Source organism: Bubalus bubalis, chromosome 18 (assembly GCF_019923935.1).
Source record: "Bubalus bubalis isolate 160015118507 breed Murrah chromosome 18, NDDB_SH_1, whole genome shotgun sequence".
Classification (NCBI taxonomy): domain Eukaryota; kingdom Metazoa; phylum Chordata; class Mammalia; order Artiodactyla; family Bovidae; genus Bubalus; species Bubalus bubalis.
Genome location: NC_059174.1, coordinates 38,761,879 through 38,781,883, shown reverse-complemented (window position 1 = coordinate 38,781,883; position 20,005 = coordinate 38,761,879). Strand labels below are relative to the sequence as shown.

The 20,005-nt window shown below is 41.0% G+C and overlaps 1 protein-coding gene and 1 non-coding gene across 2 annotated transcripts in view; both read right to left on the bottom strand.

Annotated features, from left to right (window-relative positions):
• The window catches only part of PKD1L3 (polycystin 1 like 3, transient receptor potential channel interacting), a 78,186-nt gene that overhangs the window by 13,487 nt on the left and 44,694 nt on the right, over window positions 1-20,005 (bottom strand). The window contains exons 21-24 of the mRNA XM_045163453.1: window positions 19,703-19,937; window positions 9,271-9,370; window positions 7,365-7,505; window positions 6,128-6,313 (exon numbers count right to left, since the gene is read on the bottom strand). Of these exons, the coding sequence (XP_045019388.1) occupies window positions 6,128-6,313; window positions 7,365-7,505; window positions 9,271-9,370; window positions 19,703-19,937 (662 nt within the window). The remainder of the gene's footprint in view (window positions 1-6,127; window positions 6,314-7,364; window positions 7,506-9,270; window positions 9,371-19,702; window positions 19,938-20,005) is intronic.
• On the bottom strand, window positions 18,102-18,174 carry TRNAG-CCC. Its single transcript has one exon. It is a non-coding gene; the product is annotated as a tRNA-Gly (tRNA).

Sequence of the window (20,005 nt, the reverse complement as noted above, 5' to 3'; positions counted from 1 at the left end):
TTTAAAGTGAATAAGTCCTGGAGATCTAATGTATAGTATGATTACAGTTTATAGATTAAAGTTAACAGCAATAGTGATATATATTTGAGATTTGCTAAGAGAATAAAAGTTCTTATCACACCAAAAACAAAGCCCGTAACTATGTGAAAAGATGAATGTGTTGATTAGTATGATTGTGGTAATCATTTCACAATGTACTCATATCAAAACATCACGTATACCTTAAATACATACACAATTTCAATGTCTCTATTGTACCTCAATAAAGCTGGGGAGAAAAGAGAATCATCCTAAAAACTCTTACCAAAAAAAATTCAGCAAGGTATCTGGGTACTAAATATAGTAAAATCAACAGCCTTCATATATTCAAACACTAGTTAGTATAGTGAAATCTTATTTACCATAGGAAACAAAAGATAAACCTAACAAGATGTACAAGAATTATATGAAGAAAATTTAATATGACTGAGGGATCAGTCCTGGGTGTAAATTGGAAGGACTGATGTTGAAGCTGAAACTCCAATACTTTGGCCACCTCATTCGAAGAGCTGACTCATTTGAAAAGACCCTGATGCTGGGAAAGATTGAGGGCAGGAGGAGAAGGGGATGACAGAGGATGAGATGGTTGGATGGCATCACTGACTCAATGGACATGGGTTTGGGTAGACTCCGGCAGTTGGTGATGGACAGGGAGGCCTGGCGTCCTGTGACGGTTCGTGGGGTTGCAAAGAGTCGGACACGACTGAGCGACTGAACTGAACTGAGGGATACAAATGAAGATGAGAACAGAAAAGCATATCACACTGCCAGGTAAGAAGTCAACAGCTTATCAGCTAAGCTACTGATATGCTATCCATTCTCTAAATTTTTGTAAATACTTATTTTGTTTCTGTATAAATATCTAAACCTCTATCTACAACTAAATAAGCTCTTAATATATAAAAAGCTCCCATTTATCAAAGCAAGCAAACAAAACCAAGCAGCCCAATGAAAAACAGGCAAAGGTTATAGAATGACACTCATTCATTCATTGTCTCCGTCAATGTGTACCGAGTGCTCACATACATCAGGTCCTATTCTAGGTGCTGGGCACAGCAGTGGGCGAGAGAGTCCCTGTCCACAGAGCACTCACATTTGAGGAGGGAGGCAGACAGGCAATGGCCAAACAATATTCAGGTAATAATAGTGCTATGAAGAAAAGCTGAGTAGGATGAGGGGACAGTGTCCTGTGGGAAGGGAGCAGTGCTACATTTATTCACAGGGATGATTAGATGTTTCTCTGAGGAGGTGGCTTATGAGAATTTGCTGTTTAGTTACTAAGTCATGTCCGACTCTTTTACAAATCCAGACTGTAGCCCTCCAGACTCCTCTGTGCATGGGATTTCCCAGGCAAGAATACTGGAGTGGATTATGAGAGAGACCCTAACAAAGTCTGGAGAACCTGATGCAGACATCAGTAAGGGCAAGAGCAAGTTCCAAGGCACTGAAGCAAGAGTGTGTGTGGCCTGGTTAGGGAGAGCACAGAAGCTCGTGTGGCTGAAGGAGACTGAATGAGGGGCAGAATGAGGTTAGGAGAAGGAACAGAGGCAGGTGCAACAGCCCTGAGTGGGGAAGGCCCTAGAGTAAGCTTTAGAAAGGGTTTAAGCTTTTAAGTGTGATGGAATCCATTGGGAGCTTTTGAACAGGGAAAAAACACATTTATATGTTAAAATAAAAAAAAAGAAAAACAATATGGGGAAAATGGAATGAAGAAGGGCAAGAGCAGAGGTAAGTTTTGTCCCTATGAGAGGTGAAAAATGTCTCCTCAGTGTAGTTTTGACTTGCATTTTCTTGTGAGTGCGGTTGCAAACCTTCCGTGTATTTCAGAGCTACCTGTATGGTGAACTGCTGGGGACGTGGGCAGATCTTACACGGTGCACATGGAAATGTTAATTCGTACAACTGAGGAAGACAATTTGGCAATAGCTTTTTAAGTGAAAAAATGAGTATACAGTTTTATCAAGTCTTTTCAAGGTACTTATAGATATAAAATTATGTATGTACAAGGATATTAATAATAGTACTGTTGTTAATAGTAGAAGTCTGGAAACAATCTAAATGTCTATCAATAGGGAGTTGGTTATACAATTTATGGTACATCCATGCAATGGCATACTATACAGTAAATGAATAAAACATAGAAAGGGACAGCTTTACATATGCTGATGGAACCATTTCTAGGCAACCTAAGGGGAAGAGGCAAAAATGCATGACAGTGTTTATAGCAGGATGCTGTTTATCATCAAATGTATTTGCAAATGTACAGATTACCTCTGAAAGAATTTATAAATATAGCTTGGAGATACTATGTGTTTAGTTTAAAACCACTGCTGCAAAGCAAGTCACAGGAATTTTTTGGTTTCCCAGGGCATATAAAAGTTATGTTTAGGGAATTCCATGGCTGTCCAGTGGTTAGGACTTGGCACTTTCATTGCCAGCACCCAGGTTCAATTCCTGGTCTGGGTGCTAAGATCTAGCAAGTCATGTGGTATGGCCAAAAGGAAAAAAGTTATGTTTAGATTGAAACATAGTCTGTCAAGTATACAATACCATTATGTCTAAAAAAGCAATGTACATACCTTAATTACAAACTTAATTTGCTAAAAAGTACTTTATTTCTATTAAAAAAAATGCTAACCATCATCTGAGCCTTCAGAGTCATAATCTTTTTGCAACAGTAACATCCAAGATCACTGATCACAAGCTCACCATAATAAACATAATAAACAGCTGAAATATTTCAAGAATGACTAAAATGTGACAGAGTCACAAAGTGAGCAAATGCTGTTGAGGAAATGGCACAAATGAAGTTGCTTGACACAGGGTTCCCAAACCTTCAATTTGTTAAACAGACAGAGCAGTATCTTTGAAATGTAATAAAGCAAAATGCAATAAAGTGAGATATGCCTGTATAATCAATTGGGAATGAGGTTGCCTCTCAGAAAGACAGAAGGGGGATCAGGAGATAAAGGAGACTTGTACAACATACCTTGTGGTATATACTGTTTTTCTCCATAGTCATGTTTTAATTATTAAAAAAAATGTTTTAACATGAAAGAAAAAGATTATGTTAGAAAATCTGGCAGGGAGAGTTTTACAGTAGTTATCAAAGGACCAAGGGTTCTAAAGAAGGTAAGAGGAAGGTAAGGGGTGATGTAACCTTCAAAGGTAGCCTCACTGTATATTCCTTAAATAAAAAGTATGCAATTACAGAACTGTGAGATTAATGGTTTTCCATCTGAGAAGAAAGTCACAAGAGAAAAAACAAGTTTAAATTGCTGCAAGAGGAATTTTATATCTTACCAAAAAGATTCTTCCCAGATGTGTTTTGACACTGGACTAGGCTATTTCCCATTCCCCTAGTTTCTTGTTGTCATCAACCTTAAGCAGGCTGATTTGGTGCTCAGCACACAGTGCTTCCACTAACTTCACATACGTAGGCTCATCACTTGGATGCAAGCACGCATAGATGGGCTTGGTGCTTGTCTAAGGTTTTGGCAGCTTTGCGAATTCCACATGCTAGGCCATCGTGGATGAGGGTGGTCTTCAGCACCTCTTGCAAAGCAGTATTAATGCCCATTATACCTCCAGCAGCAATGCCTTCCTAAGCCATGGCGGTGGAACTGAATCTTGAATGCACCTGAGCCTCTGCATAGCTCCATGGTGGAGGGAAAGCTGAATATACAGTTTTATCCAGTCTTTTCAAGGTACTTATCTTACAGATATATTTGCACGAGTGAAATTATATATGAAAAAGGATACTTAATAGTACTGTTGTTAACAGTAGAAGATTGGAAACAATCTAAATGTCTATCAGAATTATCTACTTAATTCTATTTCTTTATCTACATCTCAGATTGCTGTTGCTCTTCCTTAGTATGTTCCAGGTAACTCCTGTAACCTCTGTGGTTCTAGTAGAACCAGAGCTCCAACTGCCCCATTAATAATAGCTAAGACTGGGACTTCCCTGGTGGCCCAGTGCTTAAGAATTAGCTTGCCAATGCAGGGGACATGGGTTCAATCCTGGTCCAGGAAGATTCCACATACCTCGGAGCAATGAAGCCTGTGCACCACAACTATGGAGCCTGTGCTCTAGAGCCCAGGAGCCACAACTACGGAAGCCCGTGTGTTAAGAGCCCATTCTCCACAACAAGAGAAGCCGCTACAATGAGAAGCCCATGCACTACAGTTAGAGAGTAGTCCCAGATTGCCGCAACTAGAGAAAAGCCTGCTCGCAGCAGTGAAAACCCAATGCAGCCAAAAAAAAAAAAAAAAAAATTAATAGCTAAGACCTATTGGGTGCCCAACACTGTTCTAAGCACTAATAGCTAAGACCTATTGGGTGCCCAACACTGTTCTAAGCACTTAGATATACTAAGTTTTAAATTTTCACATCAATCTTAAAGGATAGATCCTAAGATTATCCCCATTGTATAGACGGGGAAACTGAGGCACAGGAAGTTGAGTGATTCACCAGAAACACATTGCTGGTAAGTGGAGAGCAAGGATGTGGCTTCTGTGCCTTTGCATCTAGTCTAGCCTGTGCATCTAGAGCCCTTTGCAACATGAGAAGCCACCGCAACAAGAAGCCCGTGCACTGCAACTACAGAGAAAGCCCAGGTGCAGCAACAAAGATTCCATGTGCTGCAAAAAAGACCCAGCACAGCCATAAAATAAAAATGAAACTCAGCTAGAAAGAATCAACATGCAATGCAAAGGAGTTGCCACCTGCAAAATCTCTTAAATGCACCATGTACACATTAAGAGCTTCCCAGGTGGTGCTAGTGGTAAAGAACCTGCCTGCCAGTGCAGGAGACATAAGACATGCGGGTTTGATCCCTAGGTTGGGAAGATCCCCTGGAGGAGGGCATGGCAACCCACTCTAGTATTCTTGCCTGGAGAATCCCCATGGACAGAGGAGCCTGGTGGGCTACAGTCCATAGAGTCACAATGAGTGAGATACAACTGAAGCAACTCAGAAAGGACACACGTTTAAGAAAAGACTATACAGATATAGAAAACAAACTCATGGTCACCAAAGGGGAAAGTGGGAGATTGGGGCTGACATATACACACTACTATGTATAAAACAGATAACTAATACGAACATGCTGTATAGTACGGAAACTTTACTCAAGACTCTGTAATGCCCTATACGGGAAAAGAATCTAAAGAGTGGATATATGTATATGCATAACTGATTCACCTTACTGTATACCTGAAACCAACATTTCCAACACTGTAAGTCAACTATACTCCAATAAAATTTAATTAAAAAAGAAAAGAGTATATATGTTTACTCAGATTACACATCACTCAGATTTTTTTTTTCCCAGGAATTTAGGAGATGTTTCAAATCTCAACAGAAAGGCACCAATCCTGAGTTTAATGAATGCAGCAATTTCCAGAACACAACTCATTTAATAAGATACAAAGTTATAATACGACAAAGCATTGCTACCTGGTTGAGAAATACTGAACAAGAAGCATTCATACTAACTCCTCTTGATGGTGAGGTTCTTTGAGGGTACAAACCACATAATACCCATCTTTTTATCATTAGCTCCTAGGACAGTTCCCAGTACACCAGTTTTTCACTACACATTCATGGAATTGAACTAGATAACCAACCACGAAAAGTCACACATCACAAAGGAATGACTGCACATAGGCAATATATCAAAAGGTCACCCTGGTGCGAGATCTTTCTGATTACATCTGGGCTTAGAGAACAAACTTCAGCTGCATGTGGTTCCTTCCTTCACAAGGAGGCAACCAACCCCAAGGACCACTTCAGTTACTTCTCATGCTGTAAGTGAATAAGTTCTCAACTTTGTTTATCAGCCTCTAGTGAAACTCTTCAGTGTGAATCAGCCCTCGGGGACTGATCACCCTTGGGTGAACAGACATAAACCTGAAACTGCTTAGATGGGCCCCTGGGAGTAGAGCTTTGGGTGCTCACAGAGGTGCAGTCATATTGACAGAGCCAGTGAAACTTTCTCCAGTGTTCTATGGTTACTGTAGGGGCATATGGAAAACCAACTGTATCCCACATTTGCAGGGCTGGGCCCCTGGACTGTGGTCTTACCTCTGTAATCCCCGTACAGGTTGGGAAGGAGGGTGCTATTAGCCCAGGTGTAGAAATGCTTAAGAAGTTTGATCTCTGAGAAACGCTGAGAAAAGCTCTTGTGGATAGCTTGACGGAGGTAAAATCTATTGGAGTTCTGCGTCGAGTAGACTGTAGTCATCAACAGGGTAAGGAAAAGGATTTGTGCTAGTACAGAAGCGAGAAAACCATAGGTGAATTTGAAATTGAAATTTCATTTCTTTGAAATTCTCTGTATGATCAGACTTATGGAAGCCAAGGGGGAGGGGAGAGGGAGGGGGTGGGCTAGGATTTTGGGGTTGGTACATGCGAACTACCACGTGTCAAATGGATAAACACCAAGGTCCTACTGTTCAGCACAGGGAGCGAAGTCTAGTCTCCTGGGGCAAACCATAATGGAAAGGATGTAAACAAAGAATGTGTATATATATATACACGTATAACTGAGTCACCCTGCTGTAGAGCAGATTGGCAGAACATTATAAACCAACTATACTTCAATTAAAAAAAATCCTCTATATGTTTTTCTTCATTTTTCCCTACGCATATAGACTTTCACAGGTCAAAAACAGTCAAAAACTGGCACTTTCACATGATTCAACTTAATAATTGTCAGAGATAAGCCAAAGCATTTGGCTCCTAGTGATACCTGTATGTGCAGCAATAGATATGTATATATTCCTTCCCAGAATTCTTTTGCCACTGCTCAGAAATTATACTTGAGATACATAAAATCCCCCACCAAAAAAATGCTTTACTTTAGTTCTAAGGTCTAAATGACCCCCCAAACAACTCCCTTGGTCTCTTCCCATCCCCAGTTATCTATCGATTGTCTCTGTTCATATGATGAAAACAGAATTTGTCTATTTTGGTCCAGAGAATCCAATAACCCAAACACTAGACATGTTGGACCTTGTACTTACAGGACAGCTATTTTTCAAAGCATGTTCATTTTCCCTCCACCCTGTGATGCTGTCCAAGTTTCAAGATTACATTCTGCAGACAGAGGAAGTGACTTCCTCAAGCACACAATTATATCATAAGTTCAGGAGTCCCTCCATGCACTGTACAGCCTTGTTTAATAGCATCCAGAATGTTTTGAGGTGAATACTTGAAGATACTTTCCCCGCCTTCTAGGTTTTCCATTTTATTCTCACCCCCCCTTTCCTTGCTGGGAAATGTGTTGATGTATCAACATGTTACTGTCTCCTCTCCATACCTAAAACATCTCCCGTCAACTTGAAGAACTTCTTCTCTTTCAAGGTTCTTTCTGGGCGCTTAACTGGACTGTTTATAGTGGGGGCTACATAGATGGAGTTGTTCTTATCTCTTGAACCAGGTAATGATGAAGGACATCTTGCTGTCAAAAATTCAAATGTAGGCCAAAAAAAGGTTATATTTCATTAAGTAGTTATTCATCAACATCTGCTGAGCATCTACTATGGGTATCTCCTATTAAATGCTGAAATAGAGAAAAGAAGTTACACAAGCAATTCTTCCCAAACTACCACCAAAGACTTAGAAAAATATTTCCAATCCATCAGGGACTAATACTTTTGTAAAATACAGTAAAAACTAGAAAACTGACACAGAACAGAGGCCTACCAAATACAAGTAAAATGACACAAAATAGAGGCCTAAAAATAGAAGCCCCATTTTGAAAATTAGATTCAATCTGCCCAATTGCTATAAATGTCTCTAAAGGCTTATTCTTAATTTCTCTATGTATCTTGGACTAGAACCAAACAGTTTTGTCAGTGGATTACCCAATGGGAGTTCTGGTCCAGAGTGGTGGCTCTCACTGTAAAACGGGCAGGGGGGATCACCTGGGATTGTGTTAAAATCCAGTTTCTGGGGTGAGGCCTAAGAGCCTGGATTTCTGACACTTCCAGGAAATGCCAGTGCTGTTCTCCAGACCACACTGTGGGCAGAAGAATCTAGAGACGTGTAAATCAAGATGGGGAGAGAGAGGGAGTTAGAATATGACCTAAAACATGTCAGCCTATAGGAACCAAGTGCCGAGGGATCACTGGAGGGAAAATTAACCTCGAGGAATTCAGAGAAGGTGGCCCAGAGGCAGTGACATAGGACATTTGTTTTAAGTGAGTCAGAATTCTCCAGATGGATAAAGATGAGGATAAGAAAGAAAGAAAGTCACTTTAGGAGAGGGAAAAGCAATTCAAGAGATGGAGAAATGAAAGGAGGACTGGGAAGGCAGTTTGAAGTCAGATTATTAGTTTTTTAATCTCAGAAGGAATAAGATGCCAATCCCTTAGCAGCTTGTCCACCTCTCAGCTTAAGAAATAAGTGGCAGCTGAGATAAAACGTGCTGTGCACCTCTCTGATGGTATCCCTTCTTTCTCTTCTTCATAGCTAATCCTCTCCTAAATTTTGGAGTTTATTTTCCTATGCATTTCATTAAAAAATGTGTCTCTAAGCAAGGCATGCTTTTCTTGCATGATTAAAATGTTGTGTTAAGGGACTTCCCCATAGAGGGGCATGGGTTCTATCCCCAGTCGATAAACTAAGATCACACGTGCGGTGCAGCCTGGCTGAAAACAGAATGTTGTGTTAATTTTTCTGCCATTTGCTTTTTGGCCACCTTTTGTGAGTTTCATCTGTGTGAAATGAGTGGCTCTAGTCAGTTTTATTCAGACTTCCTCAGGCTTGGTGATTGAGTTGGGAGTGGGATTTAGGATTATTCTTAGTTTACAGCCAGTGGTGATATTAATGAACTGAAATGAGAAAACAGTAAAGAAGTGAATTTGTGGGGCAGGCAAATAATTCTGTTTGGGGCGTGTTTGAGACAGCCGTAGGCATTTAGATACAGAGGGTGAGCAGCTGGAAACAGCACCTGGGGCTCCAGGCTAGAAACCAAGGAAGGAATCTGGAATATAGGGGAGAGTTGAAGCTCTGAGTGACCTCCGGAGGGACGGACCATAAGGAGTTCTGGTGACCCACTGGTTGGTCTTGGGTCAGGGAGGAGGCACGATGGCTGGTTAGAGACAAGATCCCTGAGTGGATAAATTTGTCTTAGTCAGTGAGGTGGCTGGGAGTGCACTGTTCTGATATACAATTTGCTCTTTGCAAAATGAGATTTTAGTTAGAAGGATTAGTTGAATTACCCCAGAGTGCCAAGATCCTCCTGGTTTGATGTTCCTTCTCTCTGTGAAGTTGTGGCAGTCTGTTCAGCATCAGTGAGTAGAACAGCGTGAGGAAGATCACCTAGACAGGAAAGTCAGAAGAGGCACTAATAATGAGCAGATATCACAGAAGCCAAGAAGGCGGCACCGACAGGTAGAGGTTAAGGTGGGCATGACTGCTACATCTCAGTCAGCTGGCTCTTTATATTTATGGAACACTCAGGATTAAGTAATTTCATAGTTATTTCTGCATAACCACAAAGACATGGTTGATATGTTAATCTTCATATTTTTGCCTGTAGTCTTTAATCTACTTGGCTAGGAAAACCTAAACTATCAAATGATTTGTGATGCTTTGTATAAATTGTTCAGTAACACCTGTCTTTGGAACAACTTTGATGAGCAAGACTGAAGAAGCTATGCTTTTGAAAGTGCCAGTTCTGCTGAAGAAGGCATGGAGTTTTAGAACAGAGTAAGCCTCTGTTAGGGGAAACAAGTACTCCCCCACCACTCCTTAAATTTCCTTGGAGAGGAGGAAGTGCTCCAATCCTCAGGGAACAGAGAATAAGAGTAATTATTTCTGGCCCACTGCCGCATTCCTTGCTGTGAGGGGACGATTGCAGGTGTGTGTGCTCTGCAGACCTGAAGTTGCCCTCTAGTGGACAGTCTCTAGGACTAGACCTGAGGCGGACGTGCCAAGCTGCTTCAGTGTCCGACTCTGTGCGACCCCAGACTGAAGCCCACCAGGCTCCTCTGTCCATGGGATTTTCCAGGCAAGAGTACTGGAGTGGGCTGCCATGTCCCTCTCTTCCTGACCCAGGGATCGAACCCGAATCTCTTACGTCTACCCAGGATTGGCAGGTGGGTTCTTTACCAGTAGCACCACTGGGAAATTACTAAAAAGTACACTTGATGGACTTCCTTGGTAGTCCAGTGGTTAAGTCCCTCTGCCTTGCAATGCAGGGGACGTGGGTTTGATCCCTGGTTGGGGAACTAAGATCCCATATGTCACAGAGTAACTAAGCCCATGTGCTACAACTACTGAGCCCACGCACCACAACTAGAGAGTCCCATGCACTGTAACAAAAGATCCTGTGTGGTGCAACTAAGACCCAGCACAGCCAAAAAAAAAAAAAAAACAACAAACTACACTTAGCCATAAGTGAAATGACAGTTGCTCTGTCGTGTCTGACTCTTTGCAACCCCATGGACTATTTATTCAGTCCACGGAATTCCCCAGGCCAGAATACTGGAGTGGGTAGCCTTTCCCTTTTCCAGGGGATCTTCCTAACCCAGGGATCGAACCCAGGTCTCTAGCATTGCAGGCGGATTCTTTACCAGCCGAGCCATAAGGAGTTCAACCAAATTCTCTCTGTAGCAATACTGATAACTAAGCTAACACATTGGTTTTCTATTTCTTCTGTTCCTCTTTTTATACTTTCTAACTTTTAAAAACTGATATACATTTATTATAAAAAGTTTGAAAAAATTTAGAGACTTTAAGAAACTTTAAAAATTTGGAAAGTGAAAGTGTTAGTTGCTCAGTCGTGTCCAACTCTTTGCCACCACATGGACTGTAGCCTACCAGGCTCCTCTGTCCATGGAATTTCCCAGGCAAGGATACTGGAGTGGGTTGCCATTTCTTTCTCCAGGGGATCTTCCCAACCCAGGGATCAGACCTGGTCTCCAGTATTGGCAGGTTGATTCTTTACTGTCTGAGACATCCATTAATTATTTTTGTCTTCAACTGAGCTAGTTCGCCACATCACTACATTTTCTATATCATTTTAAATGGTTGCTTAGTATCCTATTATGCAGATATGGCTGTCTTATAACACATTAAGCAATGAACTATTCATGAACATTTAAATTGTTGTCAATTTTATCATTACAAACCACTCTGAATTTTCTCAGGAGACCCTTAGAAGTGGAATTCAGCAAAGGAATGTAGAATTTGAAGGCTTTAACTGTATATGCTGCCTAATTTTCCTCAGCCAGCATTAAGTGCCTATTTTCCCTGGCAAATGGAAACACACATACACAATGCAAATCACTGTGTATTCATTTGCTTTTCTCTGCCACCGTTAAAAGCAAAATTGAATCTTATTGTTCTAATTTACTTGACTGGTGAAGAGGAGCTTTTTACAAGGTTTTTTTTTGGGGGGGGGGTCATTGAAATAAGAAAGTTTTTTTTTTAGCTTTAAAAAAGTATTTACACATACTTAAACCCCACTCTTTTTTGGTGCATAATTCTGTAACTTTTGACAAATACATAGAACTGAGTATCCACCACTATAATCAATATACCTTACAGTTTCATCACCCCAAAAAATTCCCTGATGCTGCCCCTTTGTGGCCAACCCTTTCTCCAACCTTCATCTCTGGCAACTACTGATGGATTCTCCATCCATGTAGTTTTTGCTTTTTGCAGACTGTCATATAAATGGAAACAAAAGTATGCTTTGGGAACAGGTTTCTTTCACTTAGGATTCATTTACAATACGACATTTGAGAGTCATCCATGTCATTACACATACCAGTAGTTTGTCTCATTGATGAGTAGTCGTCTACCATACGGATGTTCCCCAGTTTATCCATTTAGCAGTTGACAGGTATCTGAGTTGGTTCCATCCTTGGCAATTATTGGCCACACCATTTGGCATCTTATTAATAGTTCCCTGATCAGCGACCAAACTTGTGCCTAACACAGTGGAAGTGTGGATTCTTAACCACTGGACTGCCAAGAAAGTTCCATTCTTGGCAATTATGAATAAAGCTGCCATAAATATTCACAGAGTTTTGTGTGAATATAGGTTTTTATTTCTTTTGGGAAAATACCTAGGAGTGAAATTACTAAGTTATATGGTAACTGTATTAATTTTGCAGGAAACTGGCAAACTGCTTTCCAAAGTGGCTATGCCATTTTTACATTTCTACACATTCTACCACTGATGAATGTGAGTTCCCAGGTACTCTGCATCCTCACCAGCATTTAGCATTATCAATACTTTAGTCATTCTACTCCAGACAATACTACAAAGCTACAGTTATCAAAACAGCATGACACTGGTACAAAAACAGATATATGGTTCAAAGGAACAGAACAGAGAGCTCAGAAATAAAGCTGCACACTTATGGTCAATTAATCTACCAGGAGGCAAGGATATCCAATGGAGAAAAGACAATCTTTTTAGCAAGTGGTCCTGGGAAAGTTGGAGAGCCACATGTAAATCAATAAAATTAGAACACACACATAAAAATAAAACTAAAAATTGCTTAAAGACTTAAATAGACATGACATCATACAACTGTTAGAAGAGAACATAGGCAAAACATTCTGACATAAATGGTACCAATGTTTCCCAAGGCAATAGAAATAAAAACAAAACAAATTGGGCCTAGTCAAACTTCTAAGCTTTTGTACATCGAAGAAAACCATAAATAACATGAAAACAAAACAAAACAAAAATACACCTACAGACTGAGAGAAAACAATTGCAAATACTGTGACCAACAAGGGATTAATCTCCAAAATATACACGCAGGTCATACAACTCAGTAACAAAAAAAAAACCCAATTATAAAATTGGGAGAAGACCTAAATAGACATTTCTCCAAAGAAAACATACAGATGGCCAACAGGCACATGAAAGATACTCATCATCGCTAATTATTAGAAAAAGGCAAATCAAAACTACAATGAGGTACCACCTCACACCAGTCAGAATGGCCATCATCAAATGCTGGAGAGTGTGGAGAAAAGGGAAGCCTCCTACACCATTAGTGGTAATATCAATTGGTGCAGCCACTAAGGAAAACAGTATGAGGTTCTTCAAAAGACTAAAAATAGTGTTGCTGTATGATCCAGCAAACTCATTCCTAGCCATAAATCCAGACAAAACTCTAATTCAAAAAGGCACATGCACCCCAATGTTCAAAGCATTTTCAAATTGTTCTGGCTTAAAACTCAACATTCAGATAACTAAGATCATGGCATCCAGTCCCATCACTCCATGGCAAATAGATGGGGGAAAAAATGGAAACAGTGAGAGACTTTATTTTCTTGGACTCCAAAATCACTGTAGATGGTGACTGTGGCCATGAAATTAAAAGACGCTTGCTCCTTGGAAGGAAAGTTATGACCAACCTAGACAGCATACTAAAAAGCAGAGACATTACTTTGCCAACAAAGGTCCATCTAGTCAAAGCTATGGTTTTTCCAGTAGTCATGTGTGGATGTGAGAGTTGGACTATAAAGAAAGCTGAGTGCCGAAGAATTGATGCTTTTGAACTGTGGTGTTGGAGAAAACTCTTGAGAGTCCCTTGGACTGCAAGGAGATCCAACCAGTCAATCCTAAAGGAAATCCTAAAGGATGCTGAAGCTGAAACTTCAATACTTTGGCCACCTGATGTGAAGAACTGACTCCTTGGAAAAGACCCTGATGCTGGGAAAGATTGAAGGCAGGAGGAGAAGGGGGCGACAGAGGATGAGATGGTTGTATGGCATCACTGACTTGATGGACATGAGTCTGAGTAAGCTCTGGGAGTTGGTGACGGACAGGGAAGCCTGGCATGCTGCAGTCCATGGAGTCACAGAGTCGGACATGACTGCGCGACTGAACTGACTGACTGATGTTCACAGCAGCACTGCTTACAACAGCCAAGATGTGGAAGCAACCTACATGTCCAACAACAGATGAATGGATGAATGGATAAAGATGTGACGCATATTTACAATGGAACTCCACTCAGCCATTAAAGAAAGAACAATGTCATTTGCAGCAACAAAGATGGACATAGAGATTATCATACTAAGTGAAGTCAGAATGATGCCAAACCAGTATATCACTTATATGTGGAATCTAAAAAATGATACAAATGAATTTATCTATATAAAACAGAAACAGACTCACACACATAGAAGACATATGGGACCTCCCTGGCGGTGCAGTGTATGAGAATCCACCGGTCAAGGCAGGGTACACGAGTTTGATCCCTGCTCCAGGAAGATTCCACATGCTGTGGAGCAACTAAGCCCATGCATCACAACTACTGAGCCTGCAAGCCTATAAAGCCCATGCTCCACAGCAAGATAAGCCACCACGAGAACCCTGTGCACCGCAATGAAGAGGAGACCCGGCTCACCACGACCGGAGGAAGCCATGCAAAATAACGAAGACCCAGTGCAGCCAAAAATAAATAAAATTATGAAAAAGAGAGACAAGACATATGGTTGCCTGTGAGGGAGGGATATATTAGGAGTCAAATTAAGATAAATTAGCAGATACAAACTACTGTATATAAAATAGATAAACGGGGTCCTAGTCTATAGCACAGGAAACTATATTCAGTATCCCATTAATAAACAACAGAGAAGAATATGAAAAAGGTTACACATATAATGGAATCATTTTGCTGTATACCAGAAACTAACACAACATTGTAAATCAACTATACTTACATTTAAAAAAGTGTCTTTCATGGAGCAAAATGTTTAATTTTGATGAAGCCCTATTTATCAATTTTTTCTTTTCTGAATTGTGCTTTTGGTAGAATTAAAAGAACTCTTGAAATGCAAGGAGATCAAACCAGTCAATCCTAAAGGAAATCAACCCTGAATATTCATTGGAAAGACTGATGCTGACGCTTCGATACTTTGGCCACCTGATGTGAAGAGCCAACTCACTGGAAAAGACCCTGATGCTGGGAAAGATTGAAGGCAAAAGGAGAAGAGGCCAGCAGAGGATAAGATGGTTAGACAGCATCGGTGACTCAATGGACATGAATTTGAGCAAACTTTGGGAGATAGTGAAGGACAGGGAAGCCTGGTGTGCTGCAGTCCACGGGGTCACAAAGAGTTGGACACAATTGAGCAAAGGAACAACACAAGAACTCTTTGCCTAACCTAAGGTTACATAGACTTTCCCATATATTTTCTTCTAAAAATAGTTTTTATAATTTTTCTTCTACAAACTCTTACATTTGAGTATATAATTCCTTATTAAAAATTTTAAACATACATAAAAATTGGAAGATACAAAAGCTAACATTTCACCATATTTACTTTTTTGAACCATTTGAAAATAACAGACATCATGACATTTCATACCTAATTAAAGGTAGTTCTCACTTTGCATGGCAGTATGGGATCACATAAATGATCTTGCAAGCTGAAATTGTGCAAGGTGATCTTAATCATCAGTGGGGAAAATTATGATTGTCCTGTGACATCTAAAAATTCAGGAGACTTCCCTGGTGGTTCAGTTGTTTCAACTCCGTGCACTCGAAGCAGAGGGCCTGGGCTGGATCCCTGTCAGGGAACGAGATCCTGCATGCTGCAACTAACAGCTGGTGCAGCCAACTAAATTAAGAAACAAAAAATAAAGACAATCTTCTACCTTAGGGGGAAAAAAAAAGACTCATGTCAAAACATTAAAATCTCTTATTGTGGGCTATAAAGATACAAGGAAAAATTTTAAAGCAGTAGAATTAGTATGTAATTTAAAACATCAGAAACATTAAGAATTAAAGTTATTTCTTCAAAATAAAAATTTATCAAGACTAATTTGAACAATGCTGTCCTTCCTCTTATTGTATAAGTTAGAATTTGGGGACAGCATCTTTTCTATTTGTTCGGTGAACTGTCATACTGTTTTAAGTTTGCACTGGCTTCCAGCCTCTTTTCCTTTCTGCTTTCAATGCTGTGAAATATCTCCTGCTGCTGCTAAGTCGCTTCAGTTGTGTCTGACTCTGTGCGACCCCAGAGACGGCAGCTCACCAGGCTCCCCCGTCCCTGGGATTCTCCAGGCAAGAACACTGGAGTGGGTTGCCATTTCCTTTTCCAATTCGTGAAAGTGAAAAGTGAAAGTGAAGTCGCTCAGTCGTGTCTGACTCTTAGCGACCCCGCAGAGTTCATTTAATATTAGTTTTTTGTTTTTTGCTGGTGTTACTTCCTCCAGGATGTCATCATCCTTTTCCTCATAACTTTAGTGAAGTTCAACTTCACTAAATTCATCTGGCCACCGTGTATAGTCCCCTGAACACAGCCAATCTTCCTACGGCCAGCTGCTTCTCGGATTAACTCCATTCACATTCTATTCAAATTTCACTTTGCATTATCATGTTGTTAATTTGCTGCATTTTGGTCTTTTTTGGCCAAATTCCTCTTTCCGTTATCCATTTTATGGTCAAATGTCACAGTTTATGACTGAGAGACAAGAAAGTAACACAACTACACAATTTGCTGTCTGTACATAAACAGGATGACCAGCGAGCAGCCAGCTAGGCTCTGAGATGTGACAGGACTGGTCATGGATCATGACAGACATCTAAAAATACATGTTGTACATAGTGAATTATGGGCTGAAGGTCTAGTAGCGGCTGGTGTTTTATGTAATCACTCATAGTTGATATACCACACTGAGATTTGAACTGTCTTGCTGGCAACTGGTGTTATTTAGCTGAACCATGGTAACTGAAATTCATGCACAAACTACAACAGTTCAAGGCAAGGGCTGCCTGTTTTTAAGGATGTGCCTCCTAAAAACTGGAGCTTCCCAGGTAGTGCTAGTGGTAAAGAACCTGCCTGCTGATTCAGGAGATGCAGGTTCGATCCCTGGGTCGGGAAAATCCCCTGGAGAAGGAAATGGCAACCCACTCCAGTATTCTTGCCTGGAAAATCTCATGGGGTTTTTCTGACAGGCTACAGTCCCTGGGGTCACACAGGGTCAGACGTGATGGAGCACACATGTGCAAGGTTCAAGGCCTCCTAATAATCAGGCCATTTTCATACCGTTATCACACTTAAGGAAATGACCAATGACTTCCTAGGATACTGTCTAATCCATATTAAAAATGGCTCATTTATTTCAAGGACCTAGAACAGCCCTAACTCATGAACTTTCTCTTGTGACTTTTCAGAGAAACTAGGTTTGCATCCACAGTGATACGCCCCGAAGTGTGATCCACGGGTGAGCAGCATCACCTGGCAACTAGCTGATTTCAGAACCTTGGGCCCCACTCCAGAACTCCTGTCCTCCATTTCGGTGTGTATCTTTTTAAATTAGTTATGCCTGGAAATAGTTAAGGCCTTTCAACAAATTCAGTATTTGTTTGCAACAATGGAATTTTTTAGACTGTTTAATTACTACCACTCCTCTTAACTGGATCTACTGTCTAAGTCTATTTTCTTTTATGTTTTGCATTATTTTAAGTTTGATCATCCTGATCCATTAATTTGATTCTAAATAATGACATCTTCAATTCAAATTCTGAATTCTTAAAATCTGCAAATCACCTTTTTCATTTCCTCAAAGTCTTTCTGTGTGTGTCTGCTATAACGGAATCTCCTGAAGAGCTCCTGTTATTTTTTCGGTCTGTCTCTTCCTACAGTTCTACCCACTCTTGTACTCCTTGTACTCTGTCCATCTTTTAGGATCAGTGCTTCTCAAACGGGGCTCTTCTTTGGAATCACCTGGGAAGTTTATGACATTCTGGGCCTTGGATCCCATCTCCAGGGATTATGATTTGACTGGTCTGGAGAGAGGCCTGGCACCAAATGCTTTAAAAGCTCCCCAGGTCTGCTTGTGGGTTCTTAAAGCATAAGTAATCCTGTCATCAAAATTCAGAACGTTGGAGACTATAGGACAACTTGGTTTCTTTAACACACATACACTGTAAGAAAAGTAGCAAGAACAGAAAATGAGGGAAAGAGATAAAGGGACGAAGAACTTATAGATTACTTATTTTTTATAAAGTCTCTTAAAAAAACTTGTTTATTATTTATTTATTTGGCTGCACTGGGTGGGATCTAGTTCCCTGACCAGGGATGGAACCTGGGCCCCCTGCATTGGGAGCACAGAGTCTTACCCACTGGACCACCAGGGAAGTTCCTAGATTAAGTATAAAAATGCATGAGACAGGACTTCCCCGGTGGTCCAGTGGTTAAGAATCTGCCTGCCAGTGCAAGGGATATGAGTTTGATCCCTGGTCTAGGAAGATCCCACATGCCACCAGAGCAACTAGGCAGCTGTACCACGAGTACTGAGCCCACAGACTCAAAGAAGGGCCCGCGTGCAGCAACAAAGACCTGGCACAGTTAAACATCAGAATAAATAAATTAAAGACATGTGACAAAGCAACTCACTGCAACACACGGACCTTATTTAGATCTTGATTTGAACAAAAAAACTGTAAACACTTAGGAGACAACCGGGAAAATGTGAACACTGATTGGATTTTTAAAAACTAGTAAAATACACATAACAAAAAACTTACCATTTTAAGTTTAAAATATACCTTAACCATTTTAAGGTGACCAGTTCAGCACTGTTACATACATTCACACTGTTGTGTAGATATCAGGAAATTGTTATTTAGGTGTGATAATGGCTTATATTTATGTTTTAAAAAGAAGAGTGTTTGTCTGGCTGAAATCTTTATGGATAAAATGATATGAAGTCTGGTATTTTTTTTCCAAGATAGATGAAACAAGACCGGCCATGAATTGTGAGGTAACTGTTGAATCTGGGTAACAGGAATTTAGGATTCATTATACTACTTCCTCGGAGAAGGCAATGGCACCCCACTCCAGTACTCTTGCCTGGAAAATCCCATGGACGGAGGAGCCTGGTAGGCTGCAGTCAGTCCATGGGGTCGCTAAGAGTCGGACATGCCTGGGCAACTTCACTTTCACTTTCATGCACTGGAGAAGGAAATGGCAACCCACTCCAGTGTTCTTGCCTGGAGAATCCCAGGGACGGGGGAGCCTGGTGGGCTGCCGTCTATGGGGTCGCACAGAGTTGGACACGACTGAAGCGACTTAGCAGCAGCAGCAGCATACTACTTCCTACACTTTTGTGTGTGACATTTTCCTTAAAGTTTAAGGAAAAGGAAGATTTTTTTTAAAAGTAAGTTTTCTTACTTAGAAGTTTATTATTGATTTTTTTTGTTTGCATGTGTGTTAAGTCCCCTCAGTCGTGTCCAACTCTTTGTGGCCCTATGGACTCTAGCCCTCCAGGCTCCTCTGTCTATGGAATTCTCCAGGCAAGAATACTGGAGTCGGGTTCCATGCCTTCTTCCAGTGGATCTTCTGGACCCGGGTACTGAACCTGGGTCTCCTGGACTGGCAGGTGGGTTCTTTACCACTAGTGCCACCTGGGATGCCCTATTATTGATTTTTTAACTTGTCTCTCTTAACTCCCCCATCCTTTTCTGCTAAACTTCTACCAGTCTTACCAGTTCTTAGTTTTTTCCATGACTACTACACCCACACCCCTAACAAATTTTACCCTGTCAATGTGTTTTTTGTTCTTGTCAAGTTGTCAGAACCATGAGGCACCTTGGACTGACTCACAGACCTTGGTCTCCCAAGCTGCCTGCAGCTATAGCGCTGGTGTGACAGCTTCCCACGCACCTTTGCTGGCTGGCTGATGAAGGTGTTCTGAAGCAATGACAGTATCATCGAAATAACCCAGCTGGTGGCTTGGTCTTTGTTCAGGTCCAGGCTATAAAGTGCTGTAAAGAAGGCTGAGGCCAGGCTAGTGACACCCAGAAGGAGCCAGCAGAAGTATGTCAACCATCTGTGCCAGCCTTTAGAGACACGCTGCTTCCCTTCTTCTGGGCTCAGGATGGGGAAACTGGTTGCCTCCCTTAGGAACAGAAGTTGAAAGAATAACCAACCTAGTCAACAGCTGACAGAGAGGTTTAGGAAGACTAC